The following is a 23273-nucleotide window of genomic DNA, read 5'->3' on the forward strand; positions in this document are numbered from 1 at the left end:
TTTCAGATAACAGCCTTCTTTTTATATAAAGAAGATATTCGGTATTTAAAAAAAAAGGTTTTACTTATTTTGCTGTTACTATGAGGAAAAGGAAAATGTTTAATAGCTTGAATACTTTATAATAAATAGTAAAGCAGTGGAGGAAAGTATAAAACTATTTATTCGGATATAGTATTTCCGGATGGTCCCTTGCGTGAATGTACCAGGCTATCAGCAAAGAGGGAGGAGTGACAAAAGCTCCTGACTGAGTAACATTTCTCTCAAACGGTAACACAACCTGACCACAATAATTAATTGATAAGAGTGTTAAGAACAAAAACATGAGCATTAACATTTCATTACATCTAGGTACTATAAATATTTTATGATTTGCATAGTAAACGGTTTTTCTTGTTTGTGTGAACAGTCTAGCATACTAATGAAGATGGCGCTAGCAGTTCGAAAGGCATATCTCAAAAACAATTATAGGGAGCAATAAATTTATCTGTTTCGCGCCTGTGGCATCGAACCCGGTCCAATTAGACGGCGAGGTCCTCAGTAAATCTCATACGGCTACCACGCTACACTAATTCATACGCGGTCAGCGAGCGGTAGCTGTCGACATCGACACAGACTTTAACAGCTTCTCGATTATCGATAACCCTCGGTTCGCAACACTTGCGATAGCACTGTGGATTTATTTATTTCTTAAAGTTGTATGTGAATTTGTACTGTAATATCGGATAACCATCCGATATTTTTATTATTATGAATACATTTTCTATCATTTATTATTTTTCTTTTTTTTTTTTAATTATTAACAATGCTTAAAAATTTATTTATTATTATTATTATTATAAGTTAGTTATGGTGTAAAAGCGGTGAGGATAAGGCGAGTTCGATCTTTTAAGAGTTATGTGCGTATTGTGCTTCAAAGGCGAAGCAAAGCATCGTGAGGATTCCTGCATGCCTGAGATTCTCAAGGGCTTGTGGAGTCAATCAATCCGCATTGGATTAGCGTGGTGGACCCATGGCCCTTGCCCTATATTGGGCCGGTAATGGGCTGATTATAACGATGATGAAGTGTGTTGGCGTTATAGTGAAACAACAAGGTACACTATATCTCATACTCTACAACATCGTCGCTCCATTTATAGACCGGTCTTCCTAGGGATGTTAGAGAATGTATGCACAGTTAACAAAAAAAAATTTGCTGAATTATAAGTGTGTGTGACAATACCTTCAAGTCCAGTCTTCGCAACTAACACTAACTTAGGTGTGAATTTGCGATGAATTTAGACAGCAGGGAAAGATTCTTTATAGGAATAAACAATTCATACTTAGTAATTAAAAGATGCAGGAAGCTTAATGCGGCAAAATGTTATTGTACCACGGTAAAACGTCCACCCAACAATGGCGCACATATCACAGGGCTTTTTAGAACGGTTACAAATTAAATAAATTGGCGAACTTTTACCATGGATATGATATAATGACACGAATCTATTAAATAATGTATTTTCTAAAGTTATGTATTAGGTACCTACTGCAGTTTTAACAACTGATGCTCATCGTATATCTAATTCAATATTGATAGAAAGGCAGCTGCGGCCAAATTATTCACATACAAAATTCACCACTAGTCTATTTTAAATTATTCATTAGCACAGAGCAATATTTTAACAACAATTTAGTGTTTCAATTTAGTCATGTAACTTGTGAGTCCGAAGTTGTAAATGGGCTTTCGGCGCGTGCGCACCAAGCACCTGCTCCTAAGACCCCGGTAATTATTCCACCACTTATTATATGATTATAAGGCTTTTTTGGTGCTTTCAATCAAATTACACCTTGGCCTGGCCACTTCGGAATGAGATGTCATAAATATTTTTTTTTTGGTGGCGTTATTACGAGCGACGGTTTCGTGGCAACGGTGTAAAACGACGGGACAATTATTTCGGACTTTTTGGGGTCATCGATAGTAGACACCTTTCTTCCATTATTGTAATTATAAGCAGATGCCACCATGTCTTGGTAACGTTCAATGCTTTTAAACTTTCGCTCTAATACCAAGGACTACTTATCTCTTATAGAGTACTTCCCTTCCCGCTTACTTGCTATACTGAAGATCACCATCTACCTACCTACAGACTATCATCTAGTCCACCGATGGACGTCCACTGTTGTACATAGGTCTTTTGTAGAGAGATTTAATTACCAAGGTCTTGGGCCGATTGAGTCCAACGGCTCCCTGCGGCTTGTTTGATGGCATCTGTCCACGCTACGTTTACTGGTGCGACGTCACCATTTCAGGACTTAGGGATCCCAACGTCCATCGGTTCTCATCCATTCTCTACTATTCCTGGGCCTGTGTCTGTACTACCTACTTGGTTGACATGAACCGTCCGTTGTACTATCTCACACTCATCGTTGCTATGCGCAACTTGAAATATGGCCGCAACATCAAGACTACAAAAAGATAGTTCGAAAGTCAGCCGTGATTAAGCGTCGGAAGTTGATCGCAGACTGCCGCAAAAAGCGCAAATGCTTTATGAGCCAGAAAAACCGTAACGTATGAATCGATGGCACTGGGCATGCAAAGATATTTTGAAATTCTCTGCACAACTGACTCGGTAGTCTTGTTTTGCTGATGTTATTAATTAAAAAAATATATATTTCCTACGTATGTACGTACTTAATATTTTGTAAGAACTTCTGAGACGTCTTTTGTTCGTGACTTTACCACATGTTCTGGAGGCAGATTCTACCGAGAAGAAGCTAGCAAGAACTCAGCAGTTTCAACCCTTTCACAAAATATACTATCACAATCTAAAAAATGATCAGTGGTACTCCTTACGGGGGTCCAAGATAACCTTAGGAATTATCTTAAAAAAATAAATCAACGTCTTTATTGAGCTGTACGTGAAACATGCACTGCTTCCGGATTTTGCGTTTCTTGCAGCAGTGTGCGTTTTTAAAAGTGCGAGCGTAAATAGCACTGTAAAATATTGAGGCGATCTTAGAACGGACTGTCACTTAGATCGCCTAAATGATAACGTTATGGCTCCATTCTAAATTTGTGCCCATGAAAACACGCAGTTTTGCCGCCGAGCGCATCGATGCCTTGATAAGCGGACATAAATAAATAATTAGACGGAGAGCTGAGGAAGTTATGGACACGAGGGGGGACTGGGGAGCTGTGGGAGGGGAGGGAGGTATTCGGATAGTTCTTAGATAGTATCTCCCGCAACCGCGCTTTGTGTCAAACGTCAGATGCTTATCTTTAAGATGTTTACAGATGTACCGGAGGGGGAACGACCCAAATCTTTAGTGAGCGCAATCGACCGATATCTACTTTAATATGGTTGATATGCGAGTTAATTACCTGTGCTCTACCCACGTTGGCAACGCGTGAGCTATGGCGGCGGGGAAGGAAATGTTATAACTTTAATAGACGGGTTGACCCGAAATATAACACGCTTTTTACATGCACACCTATCTCGCTATTTTAAGAAGCGATCGATCATATTGTACGTAAATTATTTATTTTGTAAGTCGATATTTTTGCGATCGAATAATTTGATTGAAGTAACTGTAACACTCTATTTATATCGTTTGAGGTTATCGGTATGATATTAATAGATAAGGCTCTATTTCTTAACGGTTACAGAAGTTTGATTTCGTATTTCAAACGTTTGACAATCATCTGTAATATCTATGTGGTTTGGTTTAAGTTTCGGGGCTTTTACTTAATATGCTATTTATTATAGGTAGCTACGTTGTTTTTAACGCTGATTTTAGTGACGACGGGTGAATACCTTTAGAAATGTTGTAGGTAAATAAGAAATTCAATGAGATCAAGCAGTACTGAGTGTGTAACATATTTTGTTGGTTCCACAAAGAAAATGTATATTTCCGCGGGAGTTATTTCAAGTCACCGTAGATCACACTAGATGGCGCTGATAAAGTGGCCGATTGCCAGATCTACGATTATCTCCACACAGGCATCTTCATCGTCTAATTACGAGATCAGCTATAGATGTTCTATCTGTATCTACTTTTTGATGCACCTATTTTAGCAAACACAACTCGGACTGTCTGATGGAGACATCAGGAAACTATGCTAGGAGTATCTCTATGTGAACAAATGAATGTGGAATCCTTATAAAAACTGCGTATCCGATTGGGCTCAATAAAGCAGGTGATGCGGCATTCGACAGTTCACCTCGGGGAAAAAATGAATATAATAATCAAAATATGTGACAAAAGTTCAATTTGCAACAATTATCCTTTATACTTTCATTAAAAATAATTATATTAAAATCCGAAAATAAAACATTCAATGCACAAATCAAATAATTTAGTAAGAACTGTTCCTGTTGCTAGGGATGTAATGCCGCCGCTGACTCGACTCTTTGTTGAAAATTTTGAGTCTCGTATTTTGAGGTTTCTCAATTTCAGAAACCAGAAGAAAAAGATTTAACACAAACGGTGTACGGTAGTCGGTTAGTAGTTTTTTATCCATGCACTTGCGTTACAAATGCTGAAATCTGAATGGCGTCCAATTAAAAATTGAAAGGAATTCAATGTACCGCATGCAGCGATATAATAATACAAATATACTAAGTTATTCTTATTCAAAATAAAATTATTTAAAAATGTTACACTCAATGAAATGATTTAAAAATGATACAAAATAAAATTTATGATATAACTTTATAACGTGTCCATTGCACAAATCATTGTGGGTAAGTTGAGTGTAATTGTTTTTTAGAAGGACACTGCTATCGCGTTAACGATCGCCCGACTTACGTGCAGCTGCCATTTTGTTCCTTTTTTAAATATATTCGGAATCCCCTCTGCACGATCGGCCAACGGAATCAAACATAGACCATTGTGAACATGGTAGAGAGCCATAGATTATTAGACTCTTTATAATGTGTATGACTGGTTATATCCATTTTGCTATTTCCCTACCGATTAACATACCATCAAAAAACTTGAAATGCTTCCATACGATTTATTAGGTACTAGTGGTTGCCCGCGACTTCGTTCGCCGTGAGATTAAGAGGTAACCAGTGCCTATCTTCCAAAGAAAGGGAAGAGACGTTACTTAACAACATGAAGTGATAATTTTGTTTAGTTAAATGTTTCATAGTCAAGTGTGAGATTATACTGGAAATAGAAGAATTTTAAATTTGGTAATAACGATAAATAAAGGTGTCTCCTTTATATTTTTATTTTTTTTAACTTTATTATTTTCAAGAGCGCTTTATCACTTTGTGATTATGTCGCTCCCGTAATTAATTTTAAACCTTTAATCTATGATATTATTCTAATCGAATCACAATAATGTACACTAAATAATAGTGTGCATAGCATCTCCGCCTGCTTTGATAAGGGGAAGGCCAAGATGCTATTGCACAAACCTACCTGCAAAGATTGAGTAAAAATTTGTTGTCGTTCCACGGCGTTCCGTTCACACTCCGTCAAAACATGTTGGATGTCGTCAATAACTCCACAATCAGGACAGTTCGGGGAGTCAGATATACCCATTAAATGTGTAAACTTCTTCGACGGAATGTGACCAGACCGCAGCCGTAATAGTGCGACCACATATCTTCTTGCCATTTTCTCAAACCATGGATGTATATTTTCCTTTATATTTAACTCTTCACTCATTAAGTAAAAGATTTTTTGAGGTAAATTTGTTTTGAATCAAAACTAGGTATATTAAAAACCAAGATACGTTTCACATCATCATCATCAGCGTATTAAAATCCAACTGCTGGACAAAATCCCCCTTCTCATATTATGATAGAGCGTATATAGAGCATAGACCCGACATGCTGCTTAAATGCAGGTTGTCGGGCTTTAACGATTGTTACCGCATGTAAGTAATAATAACTTAAAGCGAATGCTCAACGATCTCTTCCACACAATCAATTTCCTAAGTCAGGGTTGGCACTACCAATTCTAAACGGGAAGATTCAATACCTAACAAAATAAACGTTTAAATGTATTTAATTGTAAATGTAGTATATTCTTGTAAACAAAAACGATTCACAGTTTCCCAAATTTATTACGAAGACAATAAATCAGCTGAGAATCGCTCGCTAAACAGAATGGGAGCCTCATGAATAAAAACATGCTATTTAGCGCTACACACCATGCGCCTGGCCTCACAGAAAACGGTTTTATCGACACACCTGGTGCAGGAAAATTAACTCTAAGAAACGGTGTCAAGTGTCAGAATTGCATATAAACTTTATTGAACCTACTACCGTTTCGCTTTGTATGGCTGTTCTACGCAAACGCATTTCCGGCCGAACGCTGCCGGGAAAAAGCCATTTAAAACAAAAAAGAAAAAAAATGGTAACGCGCCGCGCGCTCGGACACTTCCGGTGGGCGCCATTTTTTCTGTATTGCCAACAGATAAAATCTTTCCGTCCTACTGCGCAAACGCTAACTTGTATTTTTGTTATATTCTATTCAATTGATGGGTAAAGCGAAATTAAATGCCTAAAAATAATAGCATCCCTATACCATGTCGCGTAACAATTTCAAATATAAAGTAATACTAGTGGACCCCAGCGCCATCTGTCGGGCTGATTTGTGAATTTAAACCATCCAGGGTGCCACCCAAACGCATACCAAAAAAATCATTCAAATTGGTCCAGCCATTTAGGAGGAGTTCAGTGACATTCAATGTTCGTAATAGTGTTCTTTCCACAACCGCTTCCAGTATTGTTTCAATAGATTTTGGGTTAAACAGATAGGTGTCTAAAATTGTGGGTCACAAGGTAAGCTACTTCAATGACGATAATGCATTCATGCAAGCAATTATAAGAAAAAAAATATCGAAATGTGATTTCGATATTTTTTTTTTTACAAAGGTAATTAATTATTCAACGAGAAGTTCTAAGTAAGCATAACTTCCTGCACCGTTAGGTCAGAAACTTAAAAATATTGCAATGTAATGGGAACCTCATACGCATTGGAAATATCAAATGTTTTCTGCACTGCACTGTTCATTAATTAAAATATAGCTGTTTTTTTCGGCACCATTTTATTTAACCCACTTCAAATAAAATGTAAGGCTTTTTTATTTAACATAATAACATTTGCTATGTGCGCCTATGAATCTATGTTTTTTATTTGATGGTACAATCAACAACCTTAAATCTAATTCAAAAATTCTATATTCATGTAAAACTATCACAGGCATTTATGAACCGTTCATATTTATATGTTTCATAAACGTAAGGGGACGGTGATAACCACGTTCGCCAACTTAAACCTAGAAATACGAGGGTTCTAAACGCGACCTGATCTAAGAAGAGCCGTCAAGAAACAAAACAAACAAAGATTAACAAACCAGTCTCAATCAAAGCTCAATCTTAAAGACGTGCCAACTTAAAATGCTTTTATAAATGCTTTTTTTTAAATAAATGCTTTTCATTTTCCCTTATCGCTTTTGGCATCGGTAGCTAAAATTAAACTCTAGGGCGACATAATTAGGAGAGAACATTTTGCACTGCCACAAAATTCAACGGTCGAATCTATGTAAATGGGATCGCTGTTCGATGTTGAATATTCAAATTGATGTCATTATAACATTCGGCCAAACGTGCTGGCCGTTTGGCCACCAGCCAGATGCATGTGTAATGTAATGTAATGAGTAATTTAAAGGCTCTTTTTATGTTCACCGCTAGTTAAAATGTAGCAAGCTTTATTTTATTAACGGAATTCAACAATGTTGTTCTAATTTTAAAGGGTAGGTACCTACGTGTTACATGGGGCTCACTGCCACTGCTGTCTTAAAACAGTATTATTTTAATATAACATATTGGACTTCCCGCAAATATATAATTCTGTTGAGTGTCAACAATTTCAAGTAATATTACTGAAAGCGATGGAAGCACTAGTAAGGTTTCAGGAATGTTAGCAAATAGAAGGTTTATTGAGACAGCTTTATATTTACAGTTCTGAGTAGTGTGGCCTAGCTGAGTTAACAAAAGTGTCGATTGCCTGGGTTAGTGGCCATAAAGGAAATCGGGGCAACGAATAGCAGATGAGCTAGCAAGAATGGGCGCAAGCATCCAATTTTACGGGCCTGAGCCTTGTTTACCCATTCCATACAACATCACAAAAAGAGTGATAGAAGGCATCATGGAAAGAGAATCGAATGCAAGATGGAACAATTCAACGCAATATTGGAACAATATAGGCAATCGAAATTGTTTCTGAAGTCATTCGACAAGAAGAAGACAAAACAACTAATGTCACGGAGCAGAACCAATATAGCACTGGTAGCAGGCATAACCACAGGACATTGCCTGTTAAATAGACACCTAACGGTAATGAGAATTGCAGAAGATCCATCCTGCCCAGAGTGTGGCGAGATGGAAACCAGTTTTCATTTCATAGCTGAGTGCCCCATGTACGCGATGGTAAGATGGGAACTACAAGGTAAGGACAGTTTTAGTGTAGAAGACCTAGCAAACCTCTCTATAGGGGATATCCTGAGGTTCACAAAAGAGGCTGGTGGGGGGATGCTGCCGGGACACCAGTAAACCTGTGTCCCAACATGGAGAATAGGGTGGAATAGTCCTTACAGAGGACTGATCACCCGTCTGGCAATGGCAGGCGTCCCCTCTACAAATAATAATAATAATAATAGTGTGGCCTAGCTGAAAGAGGTCAAATTAGTCGATTGCGCTTGTTAAGCAAAGTTGGAATAAATCGCTACATGAGTGATCAACTTGGCCTTTACTACGTGATACTTTAGCACGTAGAAATTAGATTGCCATTATCACTAAGAAACACAAACAGTCCTGGTCATAATCACTAACACCTGATAATAATCTTTGCATAAGAGTAAGAGTTCGTTATTCAGTGCAGGGAGGTAAGTACTCAGGTGTGTTAACTTTACCTGCCAATCCACAATGGAGCATCGTGCTTGGTCTAAATCTCAGGTAACTACTCAAACCACAAAAGCTACTGCCGGGTGCGAAAATATAATTAAATAAATAAGTAAATATACGACAACGACAATACACACATCACCATCTAGCTCCAATGTAAGCGTAGCTCGTGCTATGGGTACTAAAATAGCTAATGAATATAATACACATAAATACTTATAATATACAGATAAACACCCAGACACTGAAAAACATTCATTTTCATCACACAAACATTTTTCCAGTAGTGGGAATCGAAACTACGGTCTTGGACGCAGAAGCAGGGTAGCTGCCCACTGCGCCAACTAGCTGTTTAGATCTGGCTGTTTATATTTGACTGATTAGTATCGATGTGAAAAAAACTACTAACAAAATAAAAACAAACTATCTATCTAGTGTTCCTTATCTAGCCTAGAGCTAGAATAGAGTCAGCTAGCATAGTTAGGCTTATAGTCTAAACCCTCAAAGCAGTTTAGCCCGACAGTATAATAGACTCTTTAAATATACTTATGTCTAACTATAAAACTGTGAAGTAAGTACTTATGACTTAATATTAAAAAAATCCACGTCATCTAAATAGGCGTGTAAAAAGTGAAGGTTTACTTTGTATCTATAACCCTACATTTAAATCTAATGCAAAAGAAAAACAGAAGAAAAAACAGTGACTGTCAGATTCCCTCGGATGTTGGCTGAACAAAACAGCACTTTAGCCCGAAAAAAAAGAACCAGAAGAGCGTTCTCAATTCAAAAATTGAATTGATCGCCCCATTGTATTCGAAATGTATCATTTGAGCTGTTATTATGTGCTCTCTCTCTAGCTTGAATGCAACCTGGTAATCCAATACTTTTGTATGGAAGGCACTTAACGTTGCGATCTAGTTACGAAACGGCCGAAGTGTTGTTAGAACTTAATTTGTTTAGTATTTTATCGGTGAATGTATAAGGATGGGTTTGTCGGCTGCCTGTTAATGATAGTGCCTGTTTATTGTGCAATTTGTACAGAGTAATTTTGAATCTTAATATGGTATACTTTAGTTTTCCATTTGTATGATAAATAGCAACGTAAGAATGTATGAATAGGCATAATTTGTGCTAAAATGTAGAGATCGATATTTAACAACCGTACCTATGTGTGTGCTGAAGAGAGGTCAAACTTGGAGTACCACATAATAACGGTCAGCTTCCGGAAAACTAAGTTACAGATGACATTAGCGGTGATAGCCTGGTAGTTAATACTGCGGTCTCCCTTTCGATGAGACCGAGCTCAAGTCCGGGCACGCACCTCCAACTTCTCGGAGTTATGTGCATTTTATATACATATAATTTTAATCCGGACTAGGACATTACTGTGGACTACTTAAACCATTCTTAGTTTTAGAGGAATCCCATGCCCTATAGTGGGCTGGCAATGGATTTATAATTTTAATGACGTCATATTCAGTTGACGACATAATATGCTACTTTTACTAGTATTTACAGAATGTTCTGCATGAAATAATTTATTTCAGCGATTCTAAACGTTTTCAGAATTAACCTTAAATTTATGAGGAGGTAACTATTAATATAAAAATTGTAATGTACTTATTGTTCAAAAAGTTAGGATCAATGTTATAAGTTATGGCGGAAATAAGGCAAAAAATACTTACCAATACGCATTTAATAATGAATTTTATGTTTTGTAATGAAAAAGTTAAAGCAACACAAAAACTTAATCGTCTATAAGTAGAAGGAAGTACCAAATAAACGAGCGTGATAAATTAAATAAACAAATTTATAAAAACCTTAACAGACACACGTGCTTTTTGTTAAAACCTTTGCGGTTGGTATAAGAATTTAGATCGTCAAACCAAGTTAGCTTTTATTACTAAACCAGCTCAGTTCAATTTTTTGTGGCCATTTGAACAACTGTTTAACTAAGCGATTTTGTATTGACTGCCGAGAATCGAACCCACGCACCTTAGTTAATCCTATTAACCGAGTATTGTGGTTGCCCAAATAAATAATTTAGTTTCCGATTAGGTGCATTCAATTGGTTACCATTGTGATTAAGTATAGGTTATTAAAAAGTGTCATATCACTGAGAAAACTATTATTTTTCAATTCGGGGACAAGTGATGTTTTTTCACCGATTGCGTCTTCATGCAATGAGATTGCCACTTTAGCACCTTATCCATCTATGCTGAAATTTTAATCCTTGAACTTACTTAACGTTCGGAACTATGGTTATGAAAGTAACTCTGGTTCTTTTGTGGATACTATATACGTTTCTGATAGTGGCGTGCATTGAAGGTATGCACAGGGTATGCAAATGATATAAAATTAAGAAAATCCAGTACGAGTTATAAATACTTAGGGGTAGGCTTTTTATAACTCTAACAATGCCTATCCTTAAGTTTTTTATAAGTCTTACTGGAGATTTTCTTTATATTCTATCATCTACATACCGTCTCTCACTTTCTGAGTTTATAATTTAGTAATATTAGGGTCAGCAACCGTTTATTGCATGTATAAATAATTGTGAACAGTTAACATAAAACAGGTACTTAGATAAATTTCAACCATAGTGAAAAACTGTGCTTTCAACCAAGCTTACAAGTCATCCTTCAAAGTCCTATAGAAAGCTCAAGTTTCCCATATCAATCAAGTCAACAAAACAAGAATGTATCAAAAGATCAATAAAATGTATTTATTAAAAACAATAATACAAGAACGCATTTAGAAAGACCAAAAGAGCTTGATCGTTGTGTTCGTAACTGTACGTTATAAGTTATAAGGGCAATTTAAGCGGTCTCAATTGTAAGAACTCAAGAGGCGTGTTTTGAGTAAACACTCGATACGTATTTGAGTGGTGTAGCTGGATGTATGCATCATAATACTTGCAAGGATTTGCTAATTACTTCATGTGTTTATTTTTAGTTTTATATTATTATGTACGCATTTTTGTTAGATCTCTCTGTTGCAATGTTTCATGATTTATGAGTGAGAGGTCCTAGAGTCACTTTTTTTAGTTTATTAAAAATTGCTATAATATAGTTATCATACGATTCTTTTTAAACTTCTGTTATCATGTGATAATAGAACACGATCGTGATAAAGTAGTTGTTTATACATCCACTGAAATTCCCGTTATCGATATAGCTTAATCTTTATAAGATAAGCCGTAATGCGAATGCATGTAGCTCCCTAAAATCAAAACTAATTACTTACTGATAAATTGATTGCCGTTTGTTTAATCTAATCACCGTAACATGTGTGGCACATTTTGGATAACTTACCTTGAATATTCATTACGCTGGGTGGTACTAACTTGATTTTAATTTTCGTCGTTATTATTTGACAGATTGTTAAAGAAGATATCCAAAAGTTTTTAACATAATAAATTCTACTAATTTAAGGTCCTGCCGATTAAGATCAAACTTGGCACTAACAATAAACTTAATTGTAGTTTTTGTTTAGTTTGTATTACATAGCTAAGTTTTTTTTTGGTTTTTTAAATATATTTATATCTGATTTCTTGCTTTGTATACGAAAGAGAATAATTGTGGTAAATGAAGGTTTTATTTACTGTGTGAGCTTTCACTCTTGTCTTGTCTAGGGTATGTTAACAACAACAATATTTTTATAATTGCTTGTTAAAAATACATGAAAATATTATAAACCAACTATTTAAATTGTATAATATCAGCGATGCATATATCAAGAATAGCGAGATGCTGTGTAGGAGGCATGCGCGGGTGACGTCGAATCACAATAGGCCCGTGCGATATTGTATGAATCGCGTTTTTTGAGTGAAATCGATCGCGAGCGGCCCCGGTGCCCGACATTATACTGTATTTATTTACGCATTGTTACAGAATATTCCTTTGCTGTGCCGATACTTTGACAATGCCCTTTACGAGAATAATTACACGTACCTAGAGAAAATGCATTGCGTGTAAGACACTACGCATCGCTACCATGTTCCATTTAGATGCATTTTTTTTTTCTTTGAATATTGATTGATCCATACTGGCTACTAAAATCGCTAGAGAGTGAATCCTGCTTTGATGTTCTATTTTTATCTACAAAGATAAAATTATATTCACACATTATAAAAAAAATACAAACTATCTATTTGTCACCAGCCTATTGCAGAGCACGGGTCTCCTCCCACAATGAGAAGGGGTTAAAGCCGTAGTCCAACACGCTGGCCCAGTGTGGATTGGTGGACCTACCTAATTGTAGTTCAGTCTTTATAAAATTACTTACTATGCACAACACTTCAAGCAGTTAGGAACTCCATTCTCTTTATTCTACTCGTACCTCTAGAGTTACTTTATAGAATTCTCAACCTACTCATTTTCCCTGTTATTGTTCGATTTCCACTAAGGATTTTTCTCTCGTCTTAATTCAACAAAGAAAATACACTCCAAAACTCTGCAGTAGATATAAAAAAGATATTATCCACTACTCGGCATTATGAGAAATATCTTCATAATCGAAATGCAAAATAGATGCACATAACAATAAATTCTCGCTAACGTAAAAAGGTTGCAGACGGATTCGAACTCGTTTCCTCAAACTAGATTCTCACATTTTTATGTATGATTGATGGGGACCCGCTGCCAAGGCCAAGGGGCCAGCGAATGTTTACAAGATTCTATAAATATGTATGAGGAGGCGTTCCTCACATCTTGACATCGCTACTGGTGACTGGTCCATTCCCGTATTGTGCTCCCATCATTATGCTTTCAACTTCTTAAGTAGCTATCTCTTATGTCGCTATACTATAGGTAAACATGTTATAAAACAGTTTGAGAAAATCTAACCTTTGAGAGTATTAGCTAAGGACCTATTTTCATTGGCTCTATTCGAAGTACTGGTGATTTGTAAATGGCATGCCTTTCAAATTGGCTGGTACATTTCATTGGCTGCGCACTATTTGCGGGGAAGTCCCGCTTCCTGTGGCTAATTCTATCAGGCATTATTAAGGCAGGCTTTAAATCCAACCAAAGAGCAGTTGCAGAAAATATTAACAAATAACACTGACAAACTAAACTATTCAGTAAATATTCACATCATACGTAGGTATATTAAAATTAGAATTTGTGACAATTGTAAAAGCATTTTTCTAAAAACACACATTTCGAACAAGCGATGGGAGTTTGGAATCACAAGCGGTCAGATTCCCCACGATTTGTCCGTTTACTCTTCCATATTCTATGTAGCTCCGGGAAGTCGGCGGTTTGATGTGGCACAGCCAGGCAATCAATTTGGGAAATCGTTTTCCTCGGGAAATGCCGAATGGTTGTCGTACAAGGGAGGCACCGTTCTTAGGAGATCACGAAGCCTCCCATCATGTGCCGGGAGCCCACATAACCCAATATTATCACCCTCAAGAAGCCAAGAAGTAGAAGATAACCGACCGACCGACTTTTAGTCTTTATCGCCCTACTACCAGAATCTGGATATCGGATGGATAGCTTTCGTAAGCAATATAGTCCCGCATTCGATTCATAAAATTGCAAAACGTTCCACACATTCCTCAAGTGTTCTGCATCTGCTGCTTTAGAATTTAGAATAATTAGGCCTAACAGTATTGTTGAATTCTTTGAGAGAGGCAACAAAGTATACATTACAACAAAAAATAAACTCAAGTACTCGAAGGGTCGCTATGACTGTTAATTCTTGTCATTGTACCGCTCCATAGCATGATGTTTGTTCTTTTTGAAATGTAATGTATCGCTGGAAGTGCATAGTTTGATGCGGGGTTCTGAGAGTCGTGAGAATTGTTTTACAACTTTTATTATGTACGTATTCGTTTCGATAAATAAAGTGACTAGTTATTTTATAACAGAAAATTCAAAATTTCCCGAATATACCGAAGTTATGGAATAAGCATCTATTGTATAGAATGGATTAATTAATTGGATATGAATTCTTTTGATCATAGCCAAGTATTAATTGACTGTGATAGGGTGGTAGAAAAATACCTGCTAAGTTTGGTGTCTTAGATCACGGCGTGTTTGGAACCCTCCTAGCTTTAGTTTTAAGTTAACGAATGTGGATTCGTTAACTTATTAACGAGTCTAGTAATTTTAAATAGAATCTAGAATAAGTTAACACATTCGATAACTTAAAACTAAAGCTAGACTAACTTAGCAGGTATTTTTTTTTACCACCATAACACAGTCAGTTAACACTTAGATATGATCAAATTATAACCATCATCTTATAATAATGGAAACAAATGTGTAACAACGCTTCAAAGGGGATGTGAATAAAGTATTATTGAATTTAAATTTGAATTCTACCATAAAAGTGTCAAAAATTGCAAAAAAATATATGAATAGATTACACTTTACGTAAACCAATAAATCGTAACATAGTATTAGCATTGTCATGAAAGTCAATCGTTTTAACTTGACACAATTGTACGGGTGTTATGACACATTACTCCCCAGTCCCCGCGGGGGATCGGCTGGACCCCAAGTAAACTTAAATACAGTCAACTCATCCAGAGGGATTTACTCGCCCTTGGGACGCAATTGAGTATTTAGAATTTTTAAATACTTATGAATTTGGGTGTTTCATCCCCGTAGACTTATTCATATTCGTAATCTGTTTTATTTCAGTCTAACATGTCACTGCTCAAATCTGTCTTCAAGGTCAAGATCAAAGGCGTCGATTACTGTTCAAGTAGGTACTTACATTATGTAGTTTGTAGTAGAGCCCGCACGCGTTGCACACTGGCTCACCGTTCTGGTTCCGTCTCCAAAGCGTCGTCGTCGTGGTCTTGCAGTTCGCGCACGAAGTTCCCGCCCGCCGCGCCGCACTTTGTAGTGACTGCAAGAAGATAACAGTTGGTTAGTATTGAAGAACACTATAATAACCATAGACAACAAGTTTTATTTTTCCTTTCTTTCATATCAGAGGCTTGGGCTTGCTACCATCGTGCCTAATGCTAAGCAATAATGTTTTGCTTGCTACGTGATTGCCTCGAGAATGCATAGGTATTTATATTTCGTGTTTCCAGACAGTACTATACGGATTCTAATCTTTCTCCTCATGTCCCAGCTGCTGTCCCTTCTCATAGGAGAAAAGACGGTATGAGAGTTTCAACTCACTCTATGACACCTCACATTTGAAATCTTCAATGAACATACAATATGATAGATTCTTATAATTTTATATACATTATTCTTCAGTACGTAGTAAAAACCATCTGTAAATTAGAACTGGGAGTATGTCCATATTGTTTACCCTACTACTGAGATCCACTGAACCATTTATGCCGTAGTACCGGTGCACCACTAGCTCACCACCCATATTGGAGCAGCGTGGTGGGTCTATACTGTATAAACCTCCTCTTCTTTGGAAGAGGAAGCCTGAGCTAAGCAGTTTTATGTTAATGGACTGATGATGATTATGACGAATACTTTACTTCAGAAATACGAGGAGATATGCTACCTGTCGTTATGCTATTTCCATTCTTACTTTATTTATAAATTATATTCAAATTCTTATTTATGCCTCTCAGGTGCCGCACTGACTGACAAACTGACACTTCATCAATACCGCGTAGAGCTAAAAAGACACGACGGACAGGTATCTAGTTATTGTTCAGTATTATTTACGAGACCATAAAGATAGAAAGCCCGCAAACATGAAGGCACATGTTAAACGTCACTTGCAAATTTACAGTCCCATTAAAGTTAAGAACAATCAAACGACAAAAGCGGGTCGCCAAACGGCACGGCCGACAAAAAGTGAACATATGAACTTGGAATCAAAAAAGCGGGTAGCTATCGGAGGGCCCTCTTACGCACCTGCCCATTACTACACGTCAATCAAACAAAAAATATCCACGGCATGCGGTGGCCGTTTTATATAGTCCACAAAAGTGCCCCACTCAATTAAAAATGCATTCGTCCTAAACCGACACGAAAATAAAACGAGCCGCACAATCCGACTCATAATAAATCCATTAATTTGTCATGTCATTTATCGAACAAAAAGTATTGAAGTCGTAAAATATTACGAACAAACTATTCGGAGCGTCTACTCGGATCGGTTCTCGGTAACTAGAATCGAATACTTCCAAGATTATCATGACCGCACCGTCGTATTGTCCGAGGTAATACTGTAAGTGACTGTATCGTTCCCCGGTACTGACGAGCTCGAAAACCAAACACAATTACCGAATCGTTAAACATAAAATGAAGCACTAAACGCGCGGCAAATGTTCTCATAACGTACAAAACAGCTATATTACAATAATCGTGATCAGATAAAAGATATCTAAACGAGTAGGTACATACGTATTTGTGTCAGTCGAAGCCAATGCACTAAGCATGTTTATCTCAGGCAAAAACAATAGTGTCTGTAACGAAGTAACAATTTTTAAATCAATACTGGTTAAACCTGTTGTACACGTCGGTACAACTGCATATCGGAATACCTAAATATTAAATGGTTTGCGTCAATATTCGCCTCGTCATGGCATCTCCTTTGTGCCAGAATAAGATTAGAGCTCGCCATATTAGCCGAACCAATAACCAAATCTTTTTCTCCCTATCGAAGCATGACTCAAGTCGCGTACAATTTGTATATCTGTCAAACATATAGTTATATTGTCCTTGGACATAGGAATCAATAAATTAAATACTGCACATGCTGTTACTTACATAAGTGTTCCGAGTCGAATCTTTTTCTGATTTGATTGCTACTTTAACCTTAGTTATTTGATGTCGCAAATGTCGCAAATTTTGTAACATCTTTTTTATCATACTTTTTTTTTGAAGGTTTTCCTAGACTTGTCAATCATCAATATTGTCACTTAAATTGTATTACAATTTTACTGCAATAGCCCGCCAAACCGCATTGAAACAGCAGTTATATTTTATAAACATATGTGTTGAAATAATCTTCCTCCCAAATCGGTGGTAGAGTCACGACAAACAAACAGACTTGACGTTGTTTCATATGCTTGGACTATGTTTAGTATAGGATTACCATAGTTTACAAAATTTTTTGACTCTCTTGATATATAACAATCAAGTCAAATATCAAGAGAGTCAAAAATTTGTGTATCCAACTATTGCAAGTGTTTTCCGATGCGAAGTGAAAACTTCGGGACCTTGTATATCTAAATCCAGCGGTTCTCCGTGCTGTAAGCCACTTCGATTACCACTCCAGCTTCGTAAAGCTGAATAGGTAAGTATGATTTTCGCCTTAAATTCACCTTAGTCGTCAAGCAAAGCTAAGTCTATAAAAGTAGCATTATTTGCTTGTTAGGAAACAACAGTATTACCACTGAGCAGAATAAGTTTATGAAGCGAGGTAAAAATTTACTTTTGGTTTTATGACTCAATTACGCGAAACCGATTTTATAATCTGTAGATAAGATTTTCTCATCAAGCTATAACACCCGCTGCATCACGCGGCTCCCAAGGGAGAGTGCCGACTAAACCGGAGGGGTACCGCCTAAGCCGATTATAAAAGTCAACCGGTCGTGGGGGCGCTTTTATTTCCATGGAAAAACGGCTGTTTACTCGTAATTTTATGACCGATATTACTTTCGATACCACAAACAACCGGCTGAATAATACTATAAAAATCACGTTCCTTCTTGAATTGGAGCCAAAGAACTACATGTTTATATAAATTATTTGCTGAAACTAAATGCTTTAATAAATATGGTAGATTATTTATCATTTCCTTACAATGAAGAGGTGCAGTCACTCTAGAAATACAAATAACCTTTATTATGAAGGGGCAATACCACCAAATAGGTGTTTAAGTATATAATAAACAAATATACTACGACAATACAAACCGCCATCTAGTCCTAAAGTAAGCGTAGCTTGTGTAATGGGTGCTAAGATGACTGATAGTATGGTTAGACTGGTAGTATGATTATGTATAAGTCAGTTTGAAATTAGGTAAGTAATAAAATTTAATTTTTATTCTGAAAAGACATTGAATTCGTGGTTTGAATGAGTTAATCAAAATTATTTAAACTTCGTTATAAACTTTTGGTACGTACGAGTACAATGAAAAACCAAAATGCCTTTCTTCTTACTATAAATTCTTTCAAATTATTTTTTTTGAGAAATTATTTATAGTAAACGTAAATCAGTTCTATTTGTATGTTAACTTATCTTCTTATGTCTGGAATATAGATCTTGACAGCAACATAAAAAGAAGTTTAATGGAGAAACATACTCGTAATATAATAAAAAAAAAGTATAGAATAACTTTATGTAATGAAAAAATCAATTGAATTGAGAACGCTTTTCTAAAAGTTAATCATAAATCTATGCATTATATTAAAATGATGATGTGATTACGTGTCATCCTTTTAGAGCCAGAGAATACCTAACCTATCTTATATTATAATAACAATCTCTTCAATATTCTAAAACGGCTCTTGTTTTTGTAAGATATTTAAGACAGAGACACTATATCTAATTAAAGAAGAGAAATATAAAAATTCCCAAATAAGATGAATAAAAATCTAAGGTATGCGGACACTTGTCCCGAGGACCAAAGACTCCAAAGAGTTTTATTAATTGTTAAACCCATTTCACTGTCAACAACATTCCACGGCGATCGATATCGTGCAGGCTTCCAAAAAATAACTATCAAACAGAAAACAGTATGCCGCCGAAGATAAAAAAGCTTTATACAACAAAATACTGGTACTTAGATCAAATTCAGTACATATTGTTATGGTACTCTAATTTTCAGTGTAGTGTAAACTCAAAGGACGCGATGACAAAATCAGGGCCCCTTTTGTGTTGTGACGTGAACAAAAACCGTCCTATTGTTGTCAACTTGGGACCAAATATACCGATTATAATAGAACTTAATGCTGTCCCTTAAAAGTGGTCAATCTTAAAGTATTTTTTTATTACTCTATAAATAATTACAAGCTTGCGTTGCTTTGCGGAAATACATATTATGTATGCAATGAACATAAACCTTAATTTTCTATAGTCCGCTAAAAGCAGGAAAATCTCCAAAGTGTAATTTATAATTTCTTCAATCTATATAATCCGCACCAAAATGATCTCAGAAATAAACATTCTATTTTATATGTGAAATGTTTACATTTTATTTACACCACAATTCAATAATCAGCATCAATATTGTATTAAACACACTGAGAAGTTCAAACATTTCAAATTAGAAGTAAATAATTCAATGAACCCAACGAATAAGCACTGGTTTAAAGTAATTATTAACCAACACAGCAAACGGATTAGTTTCACTCCAACTCTCTGTAACTCAGATAATTCAATAAGCTCACCCACATTAAAAACATATTTCTATAAGGGCATGCCCTCCCACTTGCGATCCAATCAGCCTTATCTCCCCGACCCTCGGCAAACACCTCCTAATCAAATCAAATCACAGACTCCGTCTTCCCTAATCTATCCACCTATCTATACTTAAACATAAAATTATATTACAAAAAGGGATGGTTACCTACAGCCCCTCATATATTTGCAAACACGGGCAAAATTTAACCCGTCGGAAGCGTCCCTTCACAACACCCGTATAACTTCGTAAAACACAGACCAGCTCGTCTATAGACTACATAGACAAACTCCGTTCAGCCACATCGCACACATAGCCGCCTATCAGCATATCTACGTCATCTAGATCCCACTATGAGAACCCCCAAGAGGGAGGCAATCCATTTACCGGAGAGCTCTCAATGCTGAAATTTCGCTCCTACATAAATAAACGTAGAGATGACAATCGCATGGCTAGAGTACTATTTTTAAAGGTTTACATGGCCCCTAGCAGTGAAAGCGCGGAATCGATGTAGCCTTTACCCCTCGCCCCGCACCAGTTTTTCCGGCGTTCCGTCCTTATCAGACCGGGGCGATTAGATAAAGAGAGATAGAGCGTGAAAATAAAGATTTTCATCGTGTTCACCCACACACAGTTAGTTTCAGCTTTTAATAATATAAGGCCGCTTTACGTGTGTATTGTGTTAGGTATCTGGAGGTTCGTGTTGTTTAACATCATGAAGTAGATTCTTAAAATAAAGCAGAGTACAAGGTTATTGTAATATTTAAGTGATAGAAAAACTGTAATAACGAATTTTAAGTAGATAAATACAATTTTCCTTCAGCACATTTCTTTTTTCGTGCAAAGACGCTTTTACACTCATTATATAATATTAACTACGACCACACGGTACGAAAAAGTCATAAAGTACTAAATGAACCGCAACTGCAAATTATGTTATTGACGCTACAACATACATTTTGTTAATAGTTCAGTAAAATAGATCAGTTTGAACTGACTGTTCAAACTAACTGACATTAAGCTCAGTCAATAGTTGATTCAATGACTACTTTGATCAAATACTACTAGATTTTCGATTGGTGCTATACTCGTAAAACACCCCGAAAAATAAGAGCGTAGTAAGTTTTGAGATTTAATTTCAGATTAGTCCAACCATGGTCAATGTTATTTGCAAAAAAGTATAATTTACAAACGACTTCATCTATGTATAACTTAAATTTTGTTATTACATCTATGAAGATAAATATTCTGTCATTTACAATCATAACTTAATCTTCATTACCGAGTGTAAAACGCACGTTTTTAAAACTAAATATTTTTTCTATTTTCCGAACTGAGAATAATAATTATTCATCCAAGACACGTACCTACTTCTGTTTCCGACCTTCTGCCTGGTTCTTTATTATTGATCGTAGATTGTCTAGCCATTGACATTGCCGTAGGTAGGTATAATATTAATTTGTAGCCTAATTGCTCAATACGGCGATTCGATAAAAAGTGACAGCCGAACAAGATACAGCACAACAGGCTGGATAGGTCGAATTTTTATGAATCCGTTACGTTAACAAAGGCGGTCGGCTGCCCAATAGGAGCGGTTGGTATACGGGCCCGATACGAATCGCATTGGATTGACACATTAAGCCGCCGTGCGTACTGCGAGATTACATCGTATACATCGTAATCGACGCCCGCGTCACGCCGCGTCATCCGGCTTAAAAATAATTTTAGTGGTTGCAATTAATTGTTGTTTATATGTCAAGAACGTTTAAAAACTAATTTTAAATCTGAAAATAACTATATTGGTCAGTGCAAAAATAATTTATATATTTTGGTCAGTGAGCTAATTTAAAACAATAACGTTTTAAATCAATGATTTTTGGTTGGTTAGAAACATCGCTTATTGACTGACATAGTCGTTGTTTTGTTCCTAGGACTTCAGGACTTCAAAGTATGGTCAGAACACTAACCCACTTGGATAGTTCACAGTACAAGACTTTCTACAGACGGTTTATACATTATTATCTGATATGAGAAAAAAGAAACGGTCCTACCGTATTAAAACTTAGTACAATGATGATGACTAAGGGTTTGGTTCTGTACTCTTTTTCTAACCAGGGAATTCGGTCAAGGCTGTCTAAGTTAGCACTCTTATAATAAAGCAGTCGAATGCAAAAGCTTTTTATAGCAAAGTAGAATGCAAAAGCACTGTCCATACGCAATATCTATAAAAATATTGAACCATCAGCCAGATTTTAGTACGAAAACTGAAAATGAAGAAATATTTAAAAAAGAAAACCTCATAGAGCAATGCTTTTATTCCGTAAATGATTGTTTTCATATTGAGCATCTCCAATAAAATCGATTTCCCTACTATACGTAGTTTTGCTTATATTTTTGAAATTCATAGAATTATTTAATTTTAAAAAAGGCTGCGCCCAAACTTGGCCCAAGGCTAGGTGTGCATACGTTACATCATATTATAATTAAATTTATTTTAAACATTATATTATATAAATTTATAAAATTAATTATTGTGCTGAATAAATTGAAATTGAAAGCTTTTTCTTTGGAATAATTCCACACAATATCGTACCGGTCATCTAAGCTGTTTAGCTTTAATGCTGTTGGTACAGTCATATATAATTAAGACTGTTTTATGCGCATACTATATTTCTGTGGGAATACTAAAGAATATGCAGATACAACTTGCAATAGTAAAATGCATAGGTACCAACTTAGATCGTGCAACTTTTTTTTATACCTATACCGCCACAAAATATCTCGTATTTAATAAAAATCTATTGCCAAGCAAATTGTATCACGAGTTCCATATGTAGATTCTAGAATCATCATTATAATAATAGTTGCAGTGCTTATTATGTATAGTAAAAAACATGGGAATGCACTGTAATTAGTTCAGTCAGACGTTGATGGATGGCGCCACTGAAATGTAAATAAGGTCTCGCCGCAGATACGCAAGGCCTAGCGCTAACTTTGCAATTGTTTTTATATCTATTCATACATTTA

At 36.2% G+C, this 23273-nt stretch overlaps 1 protein-coding gene across 1 annotated transcript in view; it reads right to left on the minus strand.

The window, feature by feature from the left end:
- The window catches only part of LOC120626102 (GATA-binding factor C-like), a 138086-nt gene that overhangs the window by 20083 nt on the left and 94730 nt on the right, over positions 1 to 23273 (minus strand). Inside the window, exon 4 of the mRNA XM_039893395.1 lies at positions 15633 to 15767. Within this exon, the coding sequence (XP_039749329.1) occupies positions 15633 to 15767 (135 nt within the window). The remainder of the gene's footprint in view (positions 1 to 15632; positions 15768 to 23273) is intronic.

This window comes from Pararge aegeria, chromosome 8 (genome assembly GCF_905163445.1).
Source record: "Pararge aegeria chromosome 8, ilParAegt1.1, whole genome shotgun sequence".
NCBI lineage: Eukaryota > Metazoa > Arthropoda > Insecta > Lepidoptera > Nymphalidae > Pararge > Pararge aegeria.